The sequence below is a fragment of the Myxocyprinus asiaticus genome, chromosome 33, assembly GCF_019703515.2.
Source record: "Myxocyprinus asiaticus isolate MX2 ecotype Aquarium Trade chromosome 33, UBuf_Myxa_2, whole genome shotgun sequence".
Taxonomy (NCBI): domain Eukaryota; kingdom Metazoa; phylum Chordata; class Actinopteri; order Cypriniformes; family Catostomidae; genus Myxocyprinus; species Myxocyprinus asiaticus.
In genome coordinates, this window is record NC_059376.1 from 33,040,804 (window position 1) to 33,059,381 (window position 18,578).

Consider the following 18,578-nt stretch of genomic DNA (forward strand, 5'->3'; position numbering starts at 1 on the left):
ACTGTACATAGAGAAAATGTCAAGAATACTGTATTCACACTTTTTATTTGACAGCTTGTTTGAAAGTATTGCTGTGATTGTTTTTCATATTGTTATTTTTGTTAATGTTTTAGCATTAGTTTTATATTGTCACTCTGATTTTGCGATTGTCATGCTACCCAAATACATTCCTCCCTCTTCAGGTCTCATGTTGTATATGTGATTTTATTGAATGGTTCAAAGGTGAACTTTCTCTTACCCTCACTGAGTCACACACCTTCTCCTTTGTTCTATATATAGATAATGCATCACCTTCTTTTGTGTTTTTTGGTAGGAATACAGAAAGCATGTACCATGCGCTCACATATGCCACCATACTGGAAATGCAGGCCATGATGACCTTCAACCCGGAGGATATCTTGGCAGCAGGAAACACCATGAAAGAGGCACAGGCTGTGTGTCAAAGGTTTGTTTTGTATATATGATGATATATATGATATTTACAGTATACACTGTGGCCTCAAAAATATTTGGACTCTTAAGCCACACCTAAAAATGTCTGAATGTCACTGCATTATATTAAAAAAGAAAAAAGTGGCATTTAAAAAAATTTACACGAGCACAAACACATTTTTTAAAAACATTTCACAACAATAATTTGTATTCGATTTCAAAAGATAAAACAATAGATGTATCGTTCAAAATTTAGACAAACAGTATTTGGAGACTTTCTGGTTGTCAAACTGGTTGAAGATCATGTTCATAGCGAATGTGATGAACTGACTTAATATATCCAGTAAACATCACCTTGAGACCAGTTAATTATAAGGAATTTCAAAAATGACTTAATAGGAAAGCATATAGAGTTGTTTGTTTGCAGATGCCACGTACGTTGATATTTTGTCTCTAATGCAATGAACATTTTTAAAATGTGAATTAAGTGTCTAAAAGTGTCCAAAAACTTTTTGAGCCACTGTATATGAATGGTAACGTAGAGCAGGTTAGTGTCTGCGTAGAGCGTGTATTCTATTTCAGTGCCCTATTAGCACACATACACTATTTTCAGGTTCTTCTTGGTTATGTCACGTTTGTATTGGTGATGTAATCTCAGAATGCTGCTGGTGCTTGTCTTGGGCTATCACAGCATCCCAGATGGTAGAGGAATTTCACAGGCCCACGACACAATGAGAAAATCTGCTGTATATTAGTGTTTCCAGGCACACACACACACACACACACACACACACACACATACATACATACACTCTGCCACATCATCCGACCCTGTTGCAATGGAATGCCACTCCCAGATGATCCCATACACAAACACACACATGCACAGACAATCATAGCTGCTACTACTTTCCATACATCAGTTACACTGTCTGGTCCCAATTATAGCTGCCATGCAGTGCTATAAACCAGTTCTGGTACAATATGTAAACCATACATCTCAAAACATTGATCCCAATTAGTTGTAACTTGTAATGTAGACCTTAGTATGGAATGGCAGATCTGTGTTATCAGGTATTTGGAATACTACTGTTATAGCTTAGACTTAAAGGGATATTTCACCCAAATATGAGAATTCTCTCATTATTTACTCACCCTCATGCCATCCCAGATATGAGTGACTTTCTTCTGCTGAACACAAATTATTTTTAGAAGAAAATCTCAGCTCTGTTAGTCCATTCAGTGCAAGTGAATGGTGACCAGAACTTTTAAACTCCAAAAAAGGACATAAAGGCAGCATAAAAGCAATTCCTACGACTCCAGTGGTTGAATCTGTGTCTTCTGAAGAATTATGAAAGGTGTTGATGAGAAACAAATCATTATTTAAATCTTTTTTCACTATAAATTCTCCTCTCTAGGGGCATGGGTAGCTCAGTGAGTATTGACGTTGACTACCACCCCTGGAGTCACGAGTTCGAATCCAGGGTGTGCTGAGTGACTCCAGCCAGGTCTCCTAAGCAACAAAATTGGCCCGGTTACTAGGGAGGGTAAAGTCACATGGGGTAAATTTCTCGTGGTCATGATTAGTGGTTCTCGTTCTCAATGGGGCACGTGGTAAGTTGTGCGTGGATCGCGGAGAGTAGCATGAGCCTCCACGTGCTGGGAGTCTCTGCGGTGTCATGCACTATGGGCATCGTGATAAGATGCACGGATTGACTGTCTCAGAAGCGAAGGCAATTGAGACTTGTCCTCCACCACCCGGATTGAGATTGAGTAACCGCGCCACAACGAGGACCTACCAAGTAGTGGGAATTGGGTATTCCAAATTAGGGCGAAAAGGGGATAAATAAATAAATAAATTATCCTCCTTGTCCAGTAGGTGGCGATATGCACGAAGAATGTGAACCACCAAAAAACAAAAGAAGAAGAATGTAGAAATGAAAGTGGAGATTTATATAGAGTAGAGAGGGGGAAGGAAATCATTCACAAAACTTTGCAGTGTATATGTGGACTACATATATTAGCCCTCCTGCATTTATCTGCATGTCTGTCTTTGTGACAATTTAACTGAAGAAAAAACCAAATCAGAATAATGGATGTTTGTCTCAGATGGGAATCCATTTTCTTGAATAGACAGAAACCAGACAGCCATTATGTCCTCTTTAGGTACAACTGCTCTATTTATGTGGCATGAGGGACACAATGAATCAAGCTGTATTTTTTATTTTGGGTCTAGAGTAGGTTTGTCTGCTGAAGTGGGACAAGCTTTCACAGTCTAGGACTGTAACTGAGTCCTGGTACCTCTAAATGTGCCAACAGTGTGTGTAATCAAGTAACCTGTACTGATGGACCATTGTGTTGTCTAGTAGGACTGACAGGGCTGTGTTTGTCATTACAGATACCGTAAAAAGTCTTCCTTCAACAGCAAAAACTCCACAGAAGGTTTGTGTCTATACATATTTCACCAAATCTTGCCTTGAAAGTAAGTGTGCATTGATAAACAATTAAGTCTTTGAGATATGGATATACTTTGAGATGTAGTATATGCTTGTTATTTATGGCTTCTTGTTGCTATGGTGATACTGTTTATTTTTTTGAAGAGGCCATGTGATGTGCTCCCACCATGCCATATCAATAGATACACTGAAACTGTAATAACCTTTGTGTCCTCCCCAGAGGAGCTCCATGCTGAAGTGTGCTATGCTGAATGCCTCCTCCAGAGAGCAGCACTCACTTTCCTTCAGGTGGGTTCCAGTGGTCTTCTTGACCTTATATGTCCTTATGCTGCTGATTGAAAACCTACTTTGACCTGTTGCTGTTTGTGTGAGTGAAATGTATTACTGAGGATCAAGTTAAGTTGATTATCTGAGATTCACATGTTTTAGCCTAAATATCAGACTGTGGTTAATGTCTACGTTTTTCTACCTTCATATCTATTTTGCAGGATGAAAATATGATCAGCTTCATAAAGGGAGGGATGAAAGTGAGGAACAGCTATCAGATATACAAGTAAGATCTAATGGTTTGTCCTCTGCACAGTCTCACCTCAACCGTTTAATGCGGATGAGCTTTTATAAATGGTGCACCTCAATATTTTTTTTATGACTAAGCAAAGCAACATGTTGATTAGAAAATACCTCAATTAATGCAAACCATTTACAAAGGCATTTATAAATTATAATTATAATAATAAAAACATTACTAAAGCCTTGTACATTTGTGTGTGTGTATGTATACACTTTAAAAAGTGGTAACCTGCTGTTGCTACCTTAAAGAGCTGTTTCTGCCTGATCTAAAGCATATATTTAGATTTGTTGGTTTGAAATGTATTCAGGTTGATTCTATGTTATGTTAAATAATATTTTTGGCTTAAATAAAACTAGTTAATTTTGATGTTACCACATGAAGCAGATTTTTAGGTTGACATTTTTTTCAGTCTCCATAGAATACGTATATGGGCCAAATTTCTTAAAAAGTCACAATTGTAAAATAAAAATTCTTAAAACTGGCTTGTGAGGATAGAAATGATTCATAAATGGGCCAAATAATGCATTAATGTAAATCTAACTGTAAAAAAATAGTATAAGATATACTAAAATGTGCTTCATTTGGTAAATTACTTGGCTTTATTCAAGTAAGATATATTGTTTAATATGACTGGATTACCCCAAAATGTCACAATATAGAAATGTGAGGATAGAAATGGTTCATAAATGGCTCAGATAATGCTTTAAAGGAGTAGTTCACCCAAAAATGGAAATTCTGTCATCACTGACTCATTGACTCATTTTATTACATAATAGTAATCCATATGACTCCAGTGGTTAAATCCATGTCTTTAAAAGTGATATGATAGGTGTGGGTGAGAAACAACAAGAATCCTTCCTCATTTTGTAAGTCATTTTGGATTAAAGGATCTGCTCAATGAATAAATGTACTGTAAATGCAACTGTAAATGTAAAGTTGAAAGTGGAGATTTACAGTACTTAAATATTGATCTGTTTTTCACCCACACCTATCATCGCTTCTGAAGACTTCCACTGGAGTCGTATGGATTACTTTTATGCTGCATTTATGTGCTTTTTGGAACTTTAAAGTTCTGGCCACAACAATTTTCATTTTTGGGTGAACTATTCCTTTTAAGTCTTACTTTAAAAAATGTCTTGTCAGGTAGCCTAAAAATGTGCTTCATGTGGTAACATCTAAATAAATTGGTTTTATTAAGTCAAAATATTAGTTAATATATATGGGGTCAGAATAGTCTCAAAATTCATTTACAAAATATGATTCATAAATGACCTAATTCACATACTCAAAATAAAATTAATATATTCACAGAATACAAATCAAAATATGTAACCTAAGGTTTTGATTTTTACATTTGAAAAATTTATTATTATCAGGGTTGGGAAGGTTACTTTTGAAATGTATTCCACTACAGATTACAGAATACATGCTGTAAAATGTAATTTGTAACGTATTTCGTTAGATTACTCAAGGTCAGTAACGTATTCTAAATACTTTGGATTACTTTTTCAGCACTGGTAGATATTTTCACTTGTTTTGACTATAAAAACTCTGCCAGTACAGTAAGTAATGTTAAATGTACATTCTCTGAAAAACCTAAATATCTTATGCAGTGTTGTTTCTAAAACAAGATAAATCAAACTGATCTTGTTTTAAGGATTTTTAGATATTTTTACAGGAAAACAATACAAAAATATCAAGAATACGATTTTTTGCCCTAATATCAAAAGTCTTACTAGAATAAAAGAAATTATGATACAACGTGAATTTTCTTGATAAAAAACATGCTTGGTAACATACATGTAAAATGGCTAGAAATAGCATTTTAGCTTAGCGTAAAGCTGACAATTTACACAAGGTTTATTTCTATTTCTTCTGCTCCAAACTTACTTCAAACTTACTTCAAACTTACTTCTCTGTCTGCTCGTATGAATGTAACATCATAAGAAAGTGTTTCACTGCTGTTCAAATGCACTTTAGATCTCATCATTTATATGTATAAATGTTTTCCATCTGAAAGGACTAAATATTAAATGAAACAAATGACAATAAAATGCAAAGTAATCTCTTCAGTAATCAAAGTACTTTTTGAATGTAACTGTATTCTAATTACCAATTATTTACATTGTAACTGTAGTGGAATACAGTTACTTATATTTTGTATTTTAAATACGTAATCCCGTTACATGTATTCCGTTACTCCCCAACCCTGATTGTTATACATAAGAGGATCACTTCAGATTTGTGTTTGAATGTTTTCAGACTTTTCTGATCAAATTTGATTTGGAAATGACTTTTGCAGCCAGTCTTAGTGTGGCTATGTTTAACTCTTGCATTATGTTCTCATGTGTGTGTGTGTTTGCATTTTAGGGAGCTACATACAGTCCTGAAGTCCTCAGGTTATGTTCATGGTGACAATCATGGTCATTTTGAAGGAGGTGTTAAGCTTGGTGTTGGGGCCTTTAATCTGGTGAGTGCATTATGACGTTACATGTTTTCTCTTTTTTGTAATTAACATTTTTTTATTAAATCATACAATAACAATGAAATGCAAAAAAAAAAAAAAATATATATATATATATATATATATATATATATATAAAATCAACATTTAAACCCCACAACCCCCCTCTCCAACCCCGTCCCCCCAAAAAACAACCCTGTGGTCAAACATAAGTAAATATATAGAAATAAAAATCAAACAGACACACATATATAAATATATATAAAAAAATATACATATATGCACTACCGGTCAAAAGTTTTAAAACACTTACTCATTCTTTATTATAATTTTTTTCTTCTTCACATTTTAGAATAATAGTAAAGTCATCAAAACTATGGAATAACATAAATAGAACTGTGAGAATTATGTTGTGACTGAACAAAATCCCAAATAAATCAAAACTGTGTTATATTTTAGCATCTTCAAAGTAGTCACCCTTTGCCTATAATTTGCAGACATGTACTCTTGACATTTTCTCAACCAACTTCTTGAGGTATCACCCTGGGATGCTTTTTAAACAGTATTGAAGGAGTTCCCATCTATGTTGGGCATTTATTGGCTGCTTTTCTTTATTATTTGGTCCAAGTCATCAATTTCAAAAACTTTTTTTTAAAATTAAATTTTAGTTTTATAATGAAATAAATTAATATGGTGGCGCAATTATATTTTTGTCTACAAAACTAATTTCAAACATTTAAGCATACGCCTTCAGATCAAAAGATTTTTAAGATCATGAGAAACATTTCAGTCAAGTGTTTCAAAACTTTTGACCAGTAGTGTATATACATACATATACAAACATACATACATACACATATATATACACATACATATATACATACATACAAACACACACATAATAATCATACTAACTATATTACACTACTCTCTCAACATCCTACCCGAGAGCCCTCCAAAAACTCCAAATACCTGCCCCATTTCCGTATAAACATATCCAAGCCACCCGTCTTCCCGATGACACCTCCTCATAAGCTGCCACCCTCCCCACCTCCGTGCACCACTCCGGATATGGGGGCGCACCAGCTGACCTCCAACCCCTCAAAATAACCTGCCTGGAGATCATCACACAGGTCAAAACCCAGTTCTCTATATGGCCATCCCCCACATTGTTGACCGCCCCATCGCCCAGAACACAAAATCTGGGGCAAAACGAAACCCGAGTGCCCACCACGTCACACACAAAATTCTGAACCTTCGACCAGAATTTCTGGATCTCGACACTCCACCAAAAAACATGGGCCATGTCTCCAACCTCCGATTGGCATCTCCAGCAGGTGGGTGTGTCTTTAAGACCAAACCTATACAGTCTAGAGGGGGTCCAATAAAATCAATGCAAAATTTTGAATTGTATAAGACTCACCCTTGCATCTCTAGATGCAGACTTAACGTTTTTAAGAATCTTAGCCCACACTCCTTCCTCCAATGCCAAGTTGAAATCTTTCTCCCCTACTCTCTTGAGAGAAGTTAAGGCTCCGTCCCCCAGACTCTGAATTAACTGGGAGTAGTACACTGATTCCTCATGACCTTTTCCAAAAGCCGCAATCACCTTTCCTAAAGCATCTGTCTCCTTAGGGGGGGTGTGTGCTACTCCCAAAAATAGTACAAAGCAGGTGGCGCAGTTGTAAATACCTATAAAACTGAGGTCTGGGGATCCCAAAATGTTGGACCAAGTTTTCAAATGATCTCAACACACCACTTTCATATAGGTCACCGAGTGTAGCAACCCCCCTCACAATCCACTCTGGCTAGCAGAAAGGGGACTTGCCAATACACAATCTTGGGTTCTGCCATATGCTCGAGGCAACATTTAAATAAGAGTCCAATTTAAACAATCTGGACACTTTAGTCCATACCGAGTGTAAATGCGAAATAATGGGGTGTAACTTAACTTTTCCGATTAGTTTGATAGAGATGCTTTGTAATGGCGAAATAGGGGCAAGAACTGCCTGTTCAATAACAAACCAGGGAGGGGCTCTCTCAGGTGGAAATGACCAAAGAGCCAAATGTCTGAGACTGAATGCATAGTAATAAAACTAAATCTTGGGTAGGTCTAGCCCACCTTTGTCTATTGGCCTATGTAACTTATTAAAATGCAATCTGGGACGTTTACCATTCCAAATGAAGGATCAGTTTGCTTGAAATAAGAGAGGGGGACATCTACAGGGAGAGATTGTAGCAGGTAGTTAAATTTTGGAATACAATTCATTTTAATAACATTAACCTTCCCAATCATCGATAAATGTAATGAAGCCCACCTGCCCACATCGCTCGAAAAACGTTTTATTAAAGGGTCAAAATTAACACTAACTAAATCAGACAAATTTACTGGGAATAAAATCCCCAAATACTTAATGCCCTGTTTGGGCCACTGGAAGGCACCCAGCTGGAAAGCCGTTACTGGACAGTAAGCTGTCAGAGCCAATGCTTCGGATTTAGACCAATTGACTTTGTATCCTGAGAACTTTTTGAAAAGGAATTAATAATTCTGGGGAGGCAAGGCATAGATCTAGTAGGTTCAGAGACAAATAATAAAATATCATCTGCGTAAAGCAGAAGCTTATGCGCCACACCTCCCGCAACCACCCCTGGAAAATCATCCTCCTTTCATATCGTGGCTGCTAATGTTTCCAGGGCAAGACAGAACAATAATGGGGAAAGAGGACAACCCTGCCGAGTGCCCCTATCCAAAGTAAAATAATCTGAAATTAATCCATTTGTTTGTACCGCTGATACAGGGTGTCCATAAAGTAACTTAATCCAACCAATAAATGTACTCCCGAACCCATACATTTTCAAAATCTTAAAAAGATAATCCCATTCTACCATATCAAACGCCTTCTCTGCGTCAAGTGAGATGGCAGCGACCAGAGACTGATCATTCGCTACTGACCACATGATATTGATGAGACGCCCGATGTTATCAGAAGAGCTGCGGCCCCGAATAAACCCCACCTTATCTATATGTATAAGAGGTGTCATAACCTTACTTAATCGGTTAGCCAAAATTTTTGACAACATTTTTACATCTAGTTGGATCAGGGAGATTGGACGGTAACTTTTACACTCGCTTGGATCTTTGTCCTTTTTAAGAATCAGACTGATCCGGGCTTGTGTCATGGTTGGAGGAAGCTTTCCATTCTTTAATGAATCAGTATAAACTTCTAACAAAAGTGGAGCCAGTTCTGTAGCATAGGATCTAAAAAATTCTGCGGCAAAACCATCTGGCCCCGGAGCCTTGCCAGTAGGTAGGGACTTAATTACCTCGTCAAGCTCCTCCAAGGTTATCTCAGAATCAAGAGAGTTTTTTGCTCAGTCTTCAGTTTAGGAAGATCTTATGGTTCCAAAATGTTTCTAATATCTTCATCAGTAGACGAAGATGTGGAACTATAAAGATCAAGATAGAACTCTTTAAAGGCATTATTAATATCAATGGCTGAGGTAAAAAGAGACTCTCTCTGCTTTATATATCTAGCCAAAAGCTTCCCTGCTTTGTCCCCCGACTCTAAGTATGACTGTCTTGCTCTGAATAACCAAAACTCAATTTTCTGCGACAAAATAGTATTATATCTATATTTCAATCGGGTCAATTCTCTGAGGCCATCAGGTGACATACGGCGCTTCAGCTCTGCCTCTGCACTTTTAATATTTCCTTCCAACTCCACGAGTTCTCGTGCTTTGGATTTTTTGATGAATGAGGCATACTATATGATCCGACCCCTAAGAACTGCCTTAAGTGCCTCCCGAGCCATGCCCACAGAGGATACCGAGGACCGGTTGGTCTCCATATAAACACTGATTTCAGTCTTTAACATTTGTTGGAAATCAGGATGCATTAAGGCGCCAACTATATGATTTCTTTTTCTTTATATGTGGCAACACCTCTAAACTCACCAGGGCGTGATCCGAGACTAAAATGTTTCCAATTGAGCAATCAACAACAGATGAAATGAGGGATTTGGATATTAAAAAAAAAAATCTATTCTAGAATAAATCTTATGGACTGATGAAAAGTCTCCAAATATCTGTAAGACCAAGATTTTTACACATCCTGTGAAGCGTCAATGTTGCTTTAGGGGGCTCACACTTTTGCTTCACTATGATCAAGGACTTTGAGTCCATCAAAGGATTAAAGTCTCCTCCCAAAATTATATCATGAGGGGTGCCAGCAGCTTGCAGCATCCCTTCAAGATCTATAAAAAAGCCCTGATCATCAGTGTTACGTGCGTAAATATTAGCCATAATCAGACTTTGCCCCTGAATTTCTTCTAAAACAATAATGACTCTTCCTAATTTATCATTAAACTGTTTAAGACATTCGAATTGTAAATGTTTATTTACCAATATAATGACTCCCTTGCTCTTACTTGAGCCAACACGTCCACTCCATATCTTCCCAAATTTTTCAGCTGGCTGCAGGGAAAGATGCGTTTCTTGAAGAAACACTATTTCATATTTCTTATGTTTAAGAAAAAAATAACCTTCCTTCTTTTTATGGGGTGCCCCAACCCATTCACATTCCATGTGGCGAGCGATTGTACACTCATATTAACATTTGACATTTTGATATAATAGAAAAAATAAATTGTGTGCCAAAAACAAAATTATGAAGACCACATTTCAACATTAATGCAACAATAAAACCCCAAACTTCCCCCCGAACAAAACAAACAGAAAAAAGAAAAACGTGCGCATTAACCCTCCGCACGAAAGCACCAACCGGCGTCAATTCCTTTAAACTCAAAGAGTCCATGTACACCTACGAGAGACCCCGCGACAACTTTGCCATTGGATTGCTCAATTTTGCCTCACAAATTTGTAAGGCAAAATTACATAACATCAAATATTTTGTAAAACAAACCCCAGCCAATAGGCAGAATAAACAAAAAGAATGTGTAGACTCATTCACAGAACTGTCTCGAAGGTGTGTTCTTTCACAAAACAAATTCCAGCCGATATAAAGCCGTTCATTTTCCTCGGACAGACAAACGAATCTTCAGTGAGCCAGCTGATGATTGCAGCAGATGACGTAATCATTCCAATGTCTCATGAAAATTCTCCACAAATCATACTCCAGCCAACAGGAGGCATAAGCACAAGGAACTGACAGATTCATCCATAACTGTCCCGAAGTAGTGTTATTTAACAAAACAAGCTCCAACCGCTAGGCAGAACCAGCACAAAAGGAAACTAAACACGCATCCCAGTTCCTCGGATGGTCAAGGATCAATTCACTCGGAGGCCGCATAAAAGTATATCCCATGATTTACACAGTCCGCCAGCTTTATAAAAGACATCCTTTGTGTGGGCATGTAGATATTTTGCGGTCATCCATAGTGTCTATTCTCAATCTGCCCGGGAACTTCATTGCAAAAGTGATTTTCTGTCAATACTAAAGTTTCTTTAAGGAAAAGTGTTAATCCACAAATCAAAACAAACTCCAGCCGCTCGGCAGAGCCAACGCAAAAAGAAACAAAAATGGCGCCCAGCTTCCTCCGAAAGCCAGAGTATGTACAGTGAGTCAATCCACTCACAAGAAAAACACCCAATGGTTACTCACCCATTGTTTCAATAAAAGACGTTGCCTGATTGGGACATGTAAATACTTTGATGCCATCCTTGGTGTTTATTCTCAGTCTGGCCAGAAACATCAGAGCAAAAGTGATCTTCCACTGATGTAAGAGTTTCTTGCATTCCTTAAACCGATTGCGTTTCTCTCTTGTCGAGTTCGCAAAGTCCGGGAACAAGAAAATATTGTAATTCTTCCAAGAAAGCTTTCCTTTGCTCCTCGCCTGGCGCAACACGAGATCTTTATCGGATGATCTCAAAATTTTGGCCAGAATCGATCGGGGCCTTTCTCCCTCAGCAGATCTGTGAGCTCGCCAGCTTGTGGCCTGTTATGTCGAGCAGACTCGGGAAAAGCTTGTCTAGGAATTTCACCATATCTCTGCCCTCCTCATGCTCAGGAATTCCAACAATTCGAATGTTCTTCCTGCGGCTTCTATTCTCAAGATCTTCAAGCTTTTCAAGAACACGTTCCAAATCAACTTTGGTTGCAGGCGGATTAGCGGCTAATTCCCTCTCTGATGACTTCAAATAATCGATTCGTTTTTCAACATCTGACACTCTTGTGACTAACTCAGAGAATTTTTTTCCATCGCCGTAATCGATCGACGTATTACAGCGAGATCCTCCAAGTCCGCATGTACCTTCGTCAACATCACCGACATGTTGGACAGTTGACGCTGGATTCCTTCTCCCGCCGCGCCATCCAAATCGGGTCCCCGGTCCACAGGCCTGTCTGGGCTTTCAACTTGAACCGTAAGTGTCTTTTATTGTCTCCAGAGCCCAAGGATTTTGAATTCTTTGCCATGTTTACCTCAAACAGCAAATGTGTAACTGGGTGTATCGAATTTCACCGGATTATATCATGAAAATAATTTAAAAAAATTAGCAAAGTGCACAGAGCTGTCTCTCACACGTCTGCCCTTCGCATGGCATCATGTGGCTCCTCTCACATGTTTTCTCTTTTTAAGATTTTTTAACATTTAGATGCATCCTAGTGTCCCTGCTTAAATCTAACAAGACTTAAACCTTGAATATTCATGAATCCTAGAGTTGAATTCATTGGAGACAAAGCTATTTTCTCAACCCCTCACCTGTGTTATTCCTAGATGCTGTCGCTGTTGCCAACAAGGACTCTCAGATTGTTGGAATTTGTTGGCTTCTCTGGTAACAAAGTGAGTATTGTGTAGAACTAAGCTTAGTTTGGCTGTCCTCACAGTTGGCGTGTAAATAATGAAACTTAATCTGAGCTTGGATGGTTTTTCAATTAGTCTGTCTTTGCAGTAAATTGTGTCAAGGTGCATGCAGGTGTTTTAATACTTGTTTGAATGTAGGAAAACACATTTAAGTGTGAACAACAGCCTGATCTACTTTGCTGTGTGTTATGTGTCTGTTTTGGGCATGTTTGATATGGTTATTTTATAACCTTCTCTCTTTCTCTCGGTATGTAGGATTTTGGTCTACAGCAGCTCCAGGAGGGCTCTGCTGAGTACACGTTTAGGTCTTTCTTGTGTAACATGTTGTTACTTTGCTACCACACCTTCATGAGCTTCATTCTGGGTAAGAGATTTTTACTAGTAACACAATGTCTTAAAATAAACTGAAGAAAATGCTCCTGAACAAAATTAGAGCAATCACACTTTCAAATCATTTGTAGCACATATAACAGAAGTAATGTTGTGTTATTGTGTGTCTTCTTGGCTTGTATGTGTGTGTCTTTTAGGCACTGGAGAGGGAGATGTGGAGGATGCAGAAAAACTTCTGCAGCCTTATCTGAAAATGTATCCAAAGGTACTCGAAAACCATGTTCAAAAACAATAGTGTTCGGTTAAAATTCTAAAGCTTGATTGGTAACACTTTACAATGAGGTTCCATTCATTAACATTAGTTAATGCATTAGGTATCATGAACTAACAATTAACAATATATTTTTTACAGCATTTATTAATCTTTGTTAATGTTAGGTAATAAAAATACAATTGTTCATTGTTAGTTCATGTTAGTTCATAGTGCATTAACGAATGTTACCAAATACAACTTTTTTAATCAGTCAATTTTAAAAATGTTTTACTATATGTTGAAATTAACATTAAGAAAGATTATTAAATGCCGTAAAAGTATGGTTCATTTTTAGTTCATGTTAACTAATGTTAACAAATGGAACCATATCGTGAAGTGTTACCACTTTATTACATTAGGACTAGAATAATTATTGGCAAACAGTGCATGCTGCAGCTGAATAAACATTTAATCAGTTTTTTAATGACAAGAGTGTCAACACAAACTGTTACAGTGCTGTTAAATGAATAAGGAATAATTCACAGTTAACCGGTCATTAGTGTTACAAAATAAATCCAGGGTGACAGGGTGATCAGGACCCTGATGCAAAGGAGAGGTTACTGAGGGGAAAAATAGCAGTCATTACTCATTACACAAAAAAATATTTGCCACAGAATGCTGCAATTAACCAATCAGAATCAAGTATTCCTGTGAAATGTGAATTAAATATTAAATAGGAGAGATTGAAAACTGCCATATGTCTCACAGGGATCCATTTTCCTGTTTTTCGCTGGTCGAATAGAGGTAATTAAAGGAAACCTGGAAGCTGTGAGTGATTTTTACTGTTAGACATTGTGTATACACACACCCACACCCACACACACACACACATAATATATATATATATATATTATACATATACATACAGTTGTGCTCAAAAGTTTGCATACCCTTGGAGAATTGGTAATATATGTACCATTTTTAAAGAAAACATGAGTGAGCAGGCAAAACACATTTCTTTTATTTCTTATGAGATTCATATTCAACTGTAGGTTATAACAGAATGGCACAATCATAAAACAAAACATGGCAACAAAGAAAAAAATGAAATGACCCCTGTACAAAAGTCTGCATACTCTTAGTTTTTATAACTGTGTATTGCTCCCTTTAGCATCAGTGACAGTGTGCAGTCTTTTGAAATAGTTGTTTATGAGGCCCCAAATTCTTGCAGGTGGTATAGCTGCCCATTCCTCTTGGCAAAATGCCTCCAGGTCATGCAAAGTCTTTGGTCGTCTGCATTCACCTTGCCATCAATTTTCATAAGATTCCCCGTGCCTTTAGAGCTCACACACCCCCAAAACATCAGTGAGCCATCACCATGCTTCACAGTGGGGATGGTATTCTTTTCACTATAGGCCTTGTTGACCCCTCTCCAAACATAGTGCTTATGGTTGTGACCATAAAGTTCTGGTCTCGTCACTCCAAATTACAGTGTGCCAGAAGCTGTGAGGTGTGTCAAGGTGTTGTTTTTTGTGGCATTGGCTCAGTAAAGGCTTCTTTCTGGCAACTTGACCATGCAGCTCATTTTTGTTCAAGTATCTTCGTATTGTGCTCCTTGAAACAAATACACCGTCTTTTTCCAGAGCAGCCTGTATTTCTTCTGAGGTTACCTGTGGGTTTTTCTTTCTTGGTCTGCCTGACCTTGGCTTGGTATCAAGAGATCCCCAAATTTTCCACTTCTTAATAAGTGATTGAACAGTACTGACTGGCATTTTCAAGGCTTTGGATATCTTTTTATATCCTTTTCCATCTTTATAAATTTACATTACCTTGTTACGCAGGTCTTTTGACAGTTCTTTTCTGCTCCCCATGGCTCAGTATCTAGCCTGCTCAGTGCATCCACGTGAGAGCTAACAAACTCATTGACTATTTATACACAGACACTAATTGCAATTTAAAAAGCCACAGGTGTGGAAATTAACCTTTAATTGCCATTTAAACCTGTGTGTGTCACCTTGTGTGTCTGTAACAAGGCCAAACATTCAAGGGTGTGTAAACTTTTGATCAGGGCCATTTGGGTTATTTCTGTTGTCATTATGATTTAAAAAGGAGCCAAACAACTATGTGATAACAAATGGCTTCATATGATCACTATCCTTAAATAAAAGACAGTTTATTTGCATGATCAGTCATATTTTCAAAATCAATGCCAAAATTTCACAATTTCTGCCAGGGTATGCAAACTTTTGAGCACAATTGTATATATATATATATACATACACACTGTTTTGCCACAGTTATATGCACTTAGGCTGTCTCAATTGCTTCTGTCTCTTCATGTAATCCCAGACTGACTCAGTGATGTTGAGATCCGTGCTCTGTGGGTGCCTAACCATCTGTTGCAGAACTCCTTGTTCTACTTGTATTCAGTTCTGTTTGCAAAGGGAATGATGAAATCTAAAATTGATATTTCCTATTGGCACACAAAAGCAGCAGATCATCTTAAGTGAGATGTTTTTCTAAAACATTTAATGTGCCTAAGACTTTTGCACAGGTCACTATACAGTATATATATATATATATATATATATATATATATATATATATATATATATATATATACACTGGCAGCCAAAATACATTTGCAAATTCATTTGAAATAATGTACAGATTTTGCTGTTTTGGAAGGAAATTGGTACTTTAATTCAAAGTGGCATTCAGCTGATCACAAAGTATAGTCAGGACATTACTGATGTAAAAAACAGCACCATCACTATTTGAAAAAAGGCATTTTTGATCAAATCAAGACAGGCCCCAATTCCAGCAGCCATCACTTCAACACCTTATCCTTGAGTAATCATGCAAAATTGTTAATTTGGTACTAGAAAAATCACTTGCCATTATATCAAACACTGCTGAAAGCTATTTGGTTGGTTAAATGAAGCTTAACATTGTCTTTGTGTTTGTTTTTGAGTTGCCACAGTATGCAATAGACTGGCATGTCTTAAGGTCAATATTAGGTCAAAAATGGCAAAAAAGAAACAGCTTTCTCCAGAAACTCGTCAGTCAATCATTATTTTAAAGAATGAAGGCTATACAATGCTTGAAATTGCCAAAAAACTGAAGATTTCATACAAAGGTGTACACTACAGTCTTCAAAGACAAAGGACAACTGGCTCTAACAAGGACAGAAAGAGATGTGGAAGGCCAGATACAAGTAAACAAGAGGATAAGTACATCAGAGTCTCTAGTTTGAGAAATAGATGCCTCACATGTCCTCAGCTGACAGCTTCATTGAATTCTACCCGCTCAACACCAGTTTCATGTACAACAGTAAAGAGAAGACTCAGGGGTGCAGGCCTTATGGAAAGAATTACAAAGAAAAAGCCACTTTTGAAACAGAAAAACAAAAAGAAAAGGTTAGAGTGGGCAAAGAAACACAGACATTGGACAACAGATAATTGGAAAAGAGTGTTATGGATCTTAAGCACATTGAGCTTTTGTGGGATCAGCTAGACTGTAAGGTGCATGAGAAGTGCCCGACAAGACTATGGCAAGTGCTACAGAAGCGTGGGGTGAAATGTCACCTGAGTATCTGGACAAACTGACAGTTAGAATGCCAAGAATCTGCAAAGCTGTCATTGCTGCACGTGGAGGATTTTTTGATGACAACACTTTTGAAGTAGTTTAAGACTTTCAGAATTTTTTTTTCAAATTGTAATAGTAATTTTTCACGTTATTAATGTCCTTACTATACACTGTGATCAGTTGAATGCCACTTTGGTGAATAAAAGTACCAATTTATTTCCATAAGAGCAAAATCTTACATTGTTCCAAATTTTTGGCCACCAGTATATATATATATATATATAGACACACACACACATATAGCATATATACTGTATAAATATACACAGTAGATACAATATCTACAGTATACTGTATATTCTGTACTATAATGTTTTATATTTTGTGCAAACGATTTGTATTTGTTTGTACAACAGGCTATCAAGCGTTTCGAGGAGTGCTGTGAAGCGCAGCAGAACTGGAAGCAGTTCCATCACATGTGTTACTGGGAGCTCATGTGGTGTTTCACCTATAAGAGACACTGGAAGATGGCCTACTTCTATGCAGATCTGCTCAGCAAAGAGAACACCTGGTCTAAGGTGAAATCCTAAAATACAGTTAACTCTTACTGAACGGATCAAATATCTAATGGCTATGAAGAGGTTACTTGATCGACAAAAAATAAAAACAAAAGAAAAATAGTCACTCATCACACAGCAGACACATTTTAATTACAATGTGTTTACTCCATTTTTGAATGTTTTAAATTGTGGAATTGGAGATTTTGCTTTAAATTTAAGGCTCTACTGATACAACATCCTCTGGAGATGTTTCTGATTACAGTTCAGTTTTAAACCCTTTCTGTCTCTCACACACACACTTTTTCTGCAGTCCACATATGCATATATGAAAGGTGCTTACCTCAGCATGCTGAGTCGTGAGGAATGCCAGCCGTTTGGGGAGAACGAGGTGGCTTTGTTTAGGTAATGGCAAGAGAATGGTGTGTGCTTATGTGTGTGTGTGTGTCTGTGTGAATGTTGGGTTTTGGGCGGTGAAGTGGTGCAGATGTTAGTCACATTTACAGTATATGTTAAAAACATATTTTACATCTGAAGTATTTTATTAACAGTGTTGAGGAAGCTATATCTTTTTTGTTGTCTAACTATCAAAAGTTTATTTTCATATTCAGAACAGTATTTATCTGTAACAAAAACAATGAGGATCTCAATTAGGGTGACAGCATTAACTAATACATGTTTGCTAAATACTAAGGATGTAACCACATATTTATAATTTAGGGGACAAAATATAATTGTTTTAGAATCCGCCATTGAAAAACCCATGTCAGTCGTACATTAATCTAAATATTGGGGCAGACTCGCCCCCATATCTATGTTGGTTACGGTCCTGCTAAATACAACTTATAAAACTAGAAAACACCATAATTCATATAACTGAATCATAATGAAACATAATGATGGTCAGCAGCATTTAACCAAATATTTTGTGACAGAAGAAAACACAAAATGTGACACATAAGGCTCTATTTTCGTGAATTCACAAAGGGCAGCGCTACTCACAACGACCATGTGATACTTATCCAGTTATTGTGAGGGTGCTAATTCTAAGTGCAAAAAGCACAAGTTGGCATTGGTGGGAGTGTTTGTGCTACTGTGGGCGTATG

General features: G+C 37.2%; 1 protein-coding gene across 4 annotated transcripts in view; it reads left to right on the forward strand.

The window, feature by feature from the left end:
- The window catches only part of LOC127424044 (tetratricopeptide repeat protein 39A-like), a 43,041-nt gene that overhangs the window by 18,503 nt on the left and 5,960 nt on the right, over window positions 1–18,578 (forward strand). For all 4 annotated transcript variants that reach the window (XM_051668835.1, XM_051668836.1, XM_051668839.1 and 1 more), the window contains 11 exons: window positions 314–445; window positions 2,831–2,874; window positions 3,109–3,176; window positions 3,377–3,441; window positions 5,830–5,929; window positions 12,658–12,723; window positions 13,000–13,108; window positions 13,272–13,339; window positions 14,096–14,155; window positions 17,332–17,493; window positions 17,786–17,877. In XM_051668835.1, the coding sequence (XP_051524795.1) occupies window positions 314–445; window positions 2,831–2,874; window positions 3,109–3,176; window positions 3,377–3,441; window positions 5,830–5,929; window positions 12,658–12,723; window positions 13,000–13,108; window positions 13,272–13,339; window positions 14,096–14,155; window positions 17,332–17,493; window positions 17,786–17,877 (966 nt within the window). The remainder of the gene's footprint in view (window positions 1–313; window positions 446–2,830; window positions 2,875–3,108; window positions 3,177–3,376; window positions 3,442–5,829; window positions 5,930–12,657; window positions 12,724–12,999; window positions 13,109–13,271; window positions 13,340–14,095; window positions 14,156–17,331; window positions 17,494–17,785; window positions 17,878–18,578) is intronic.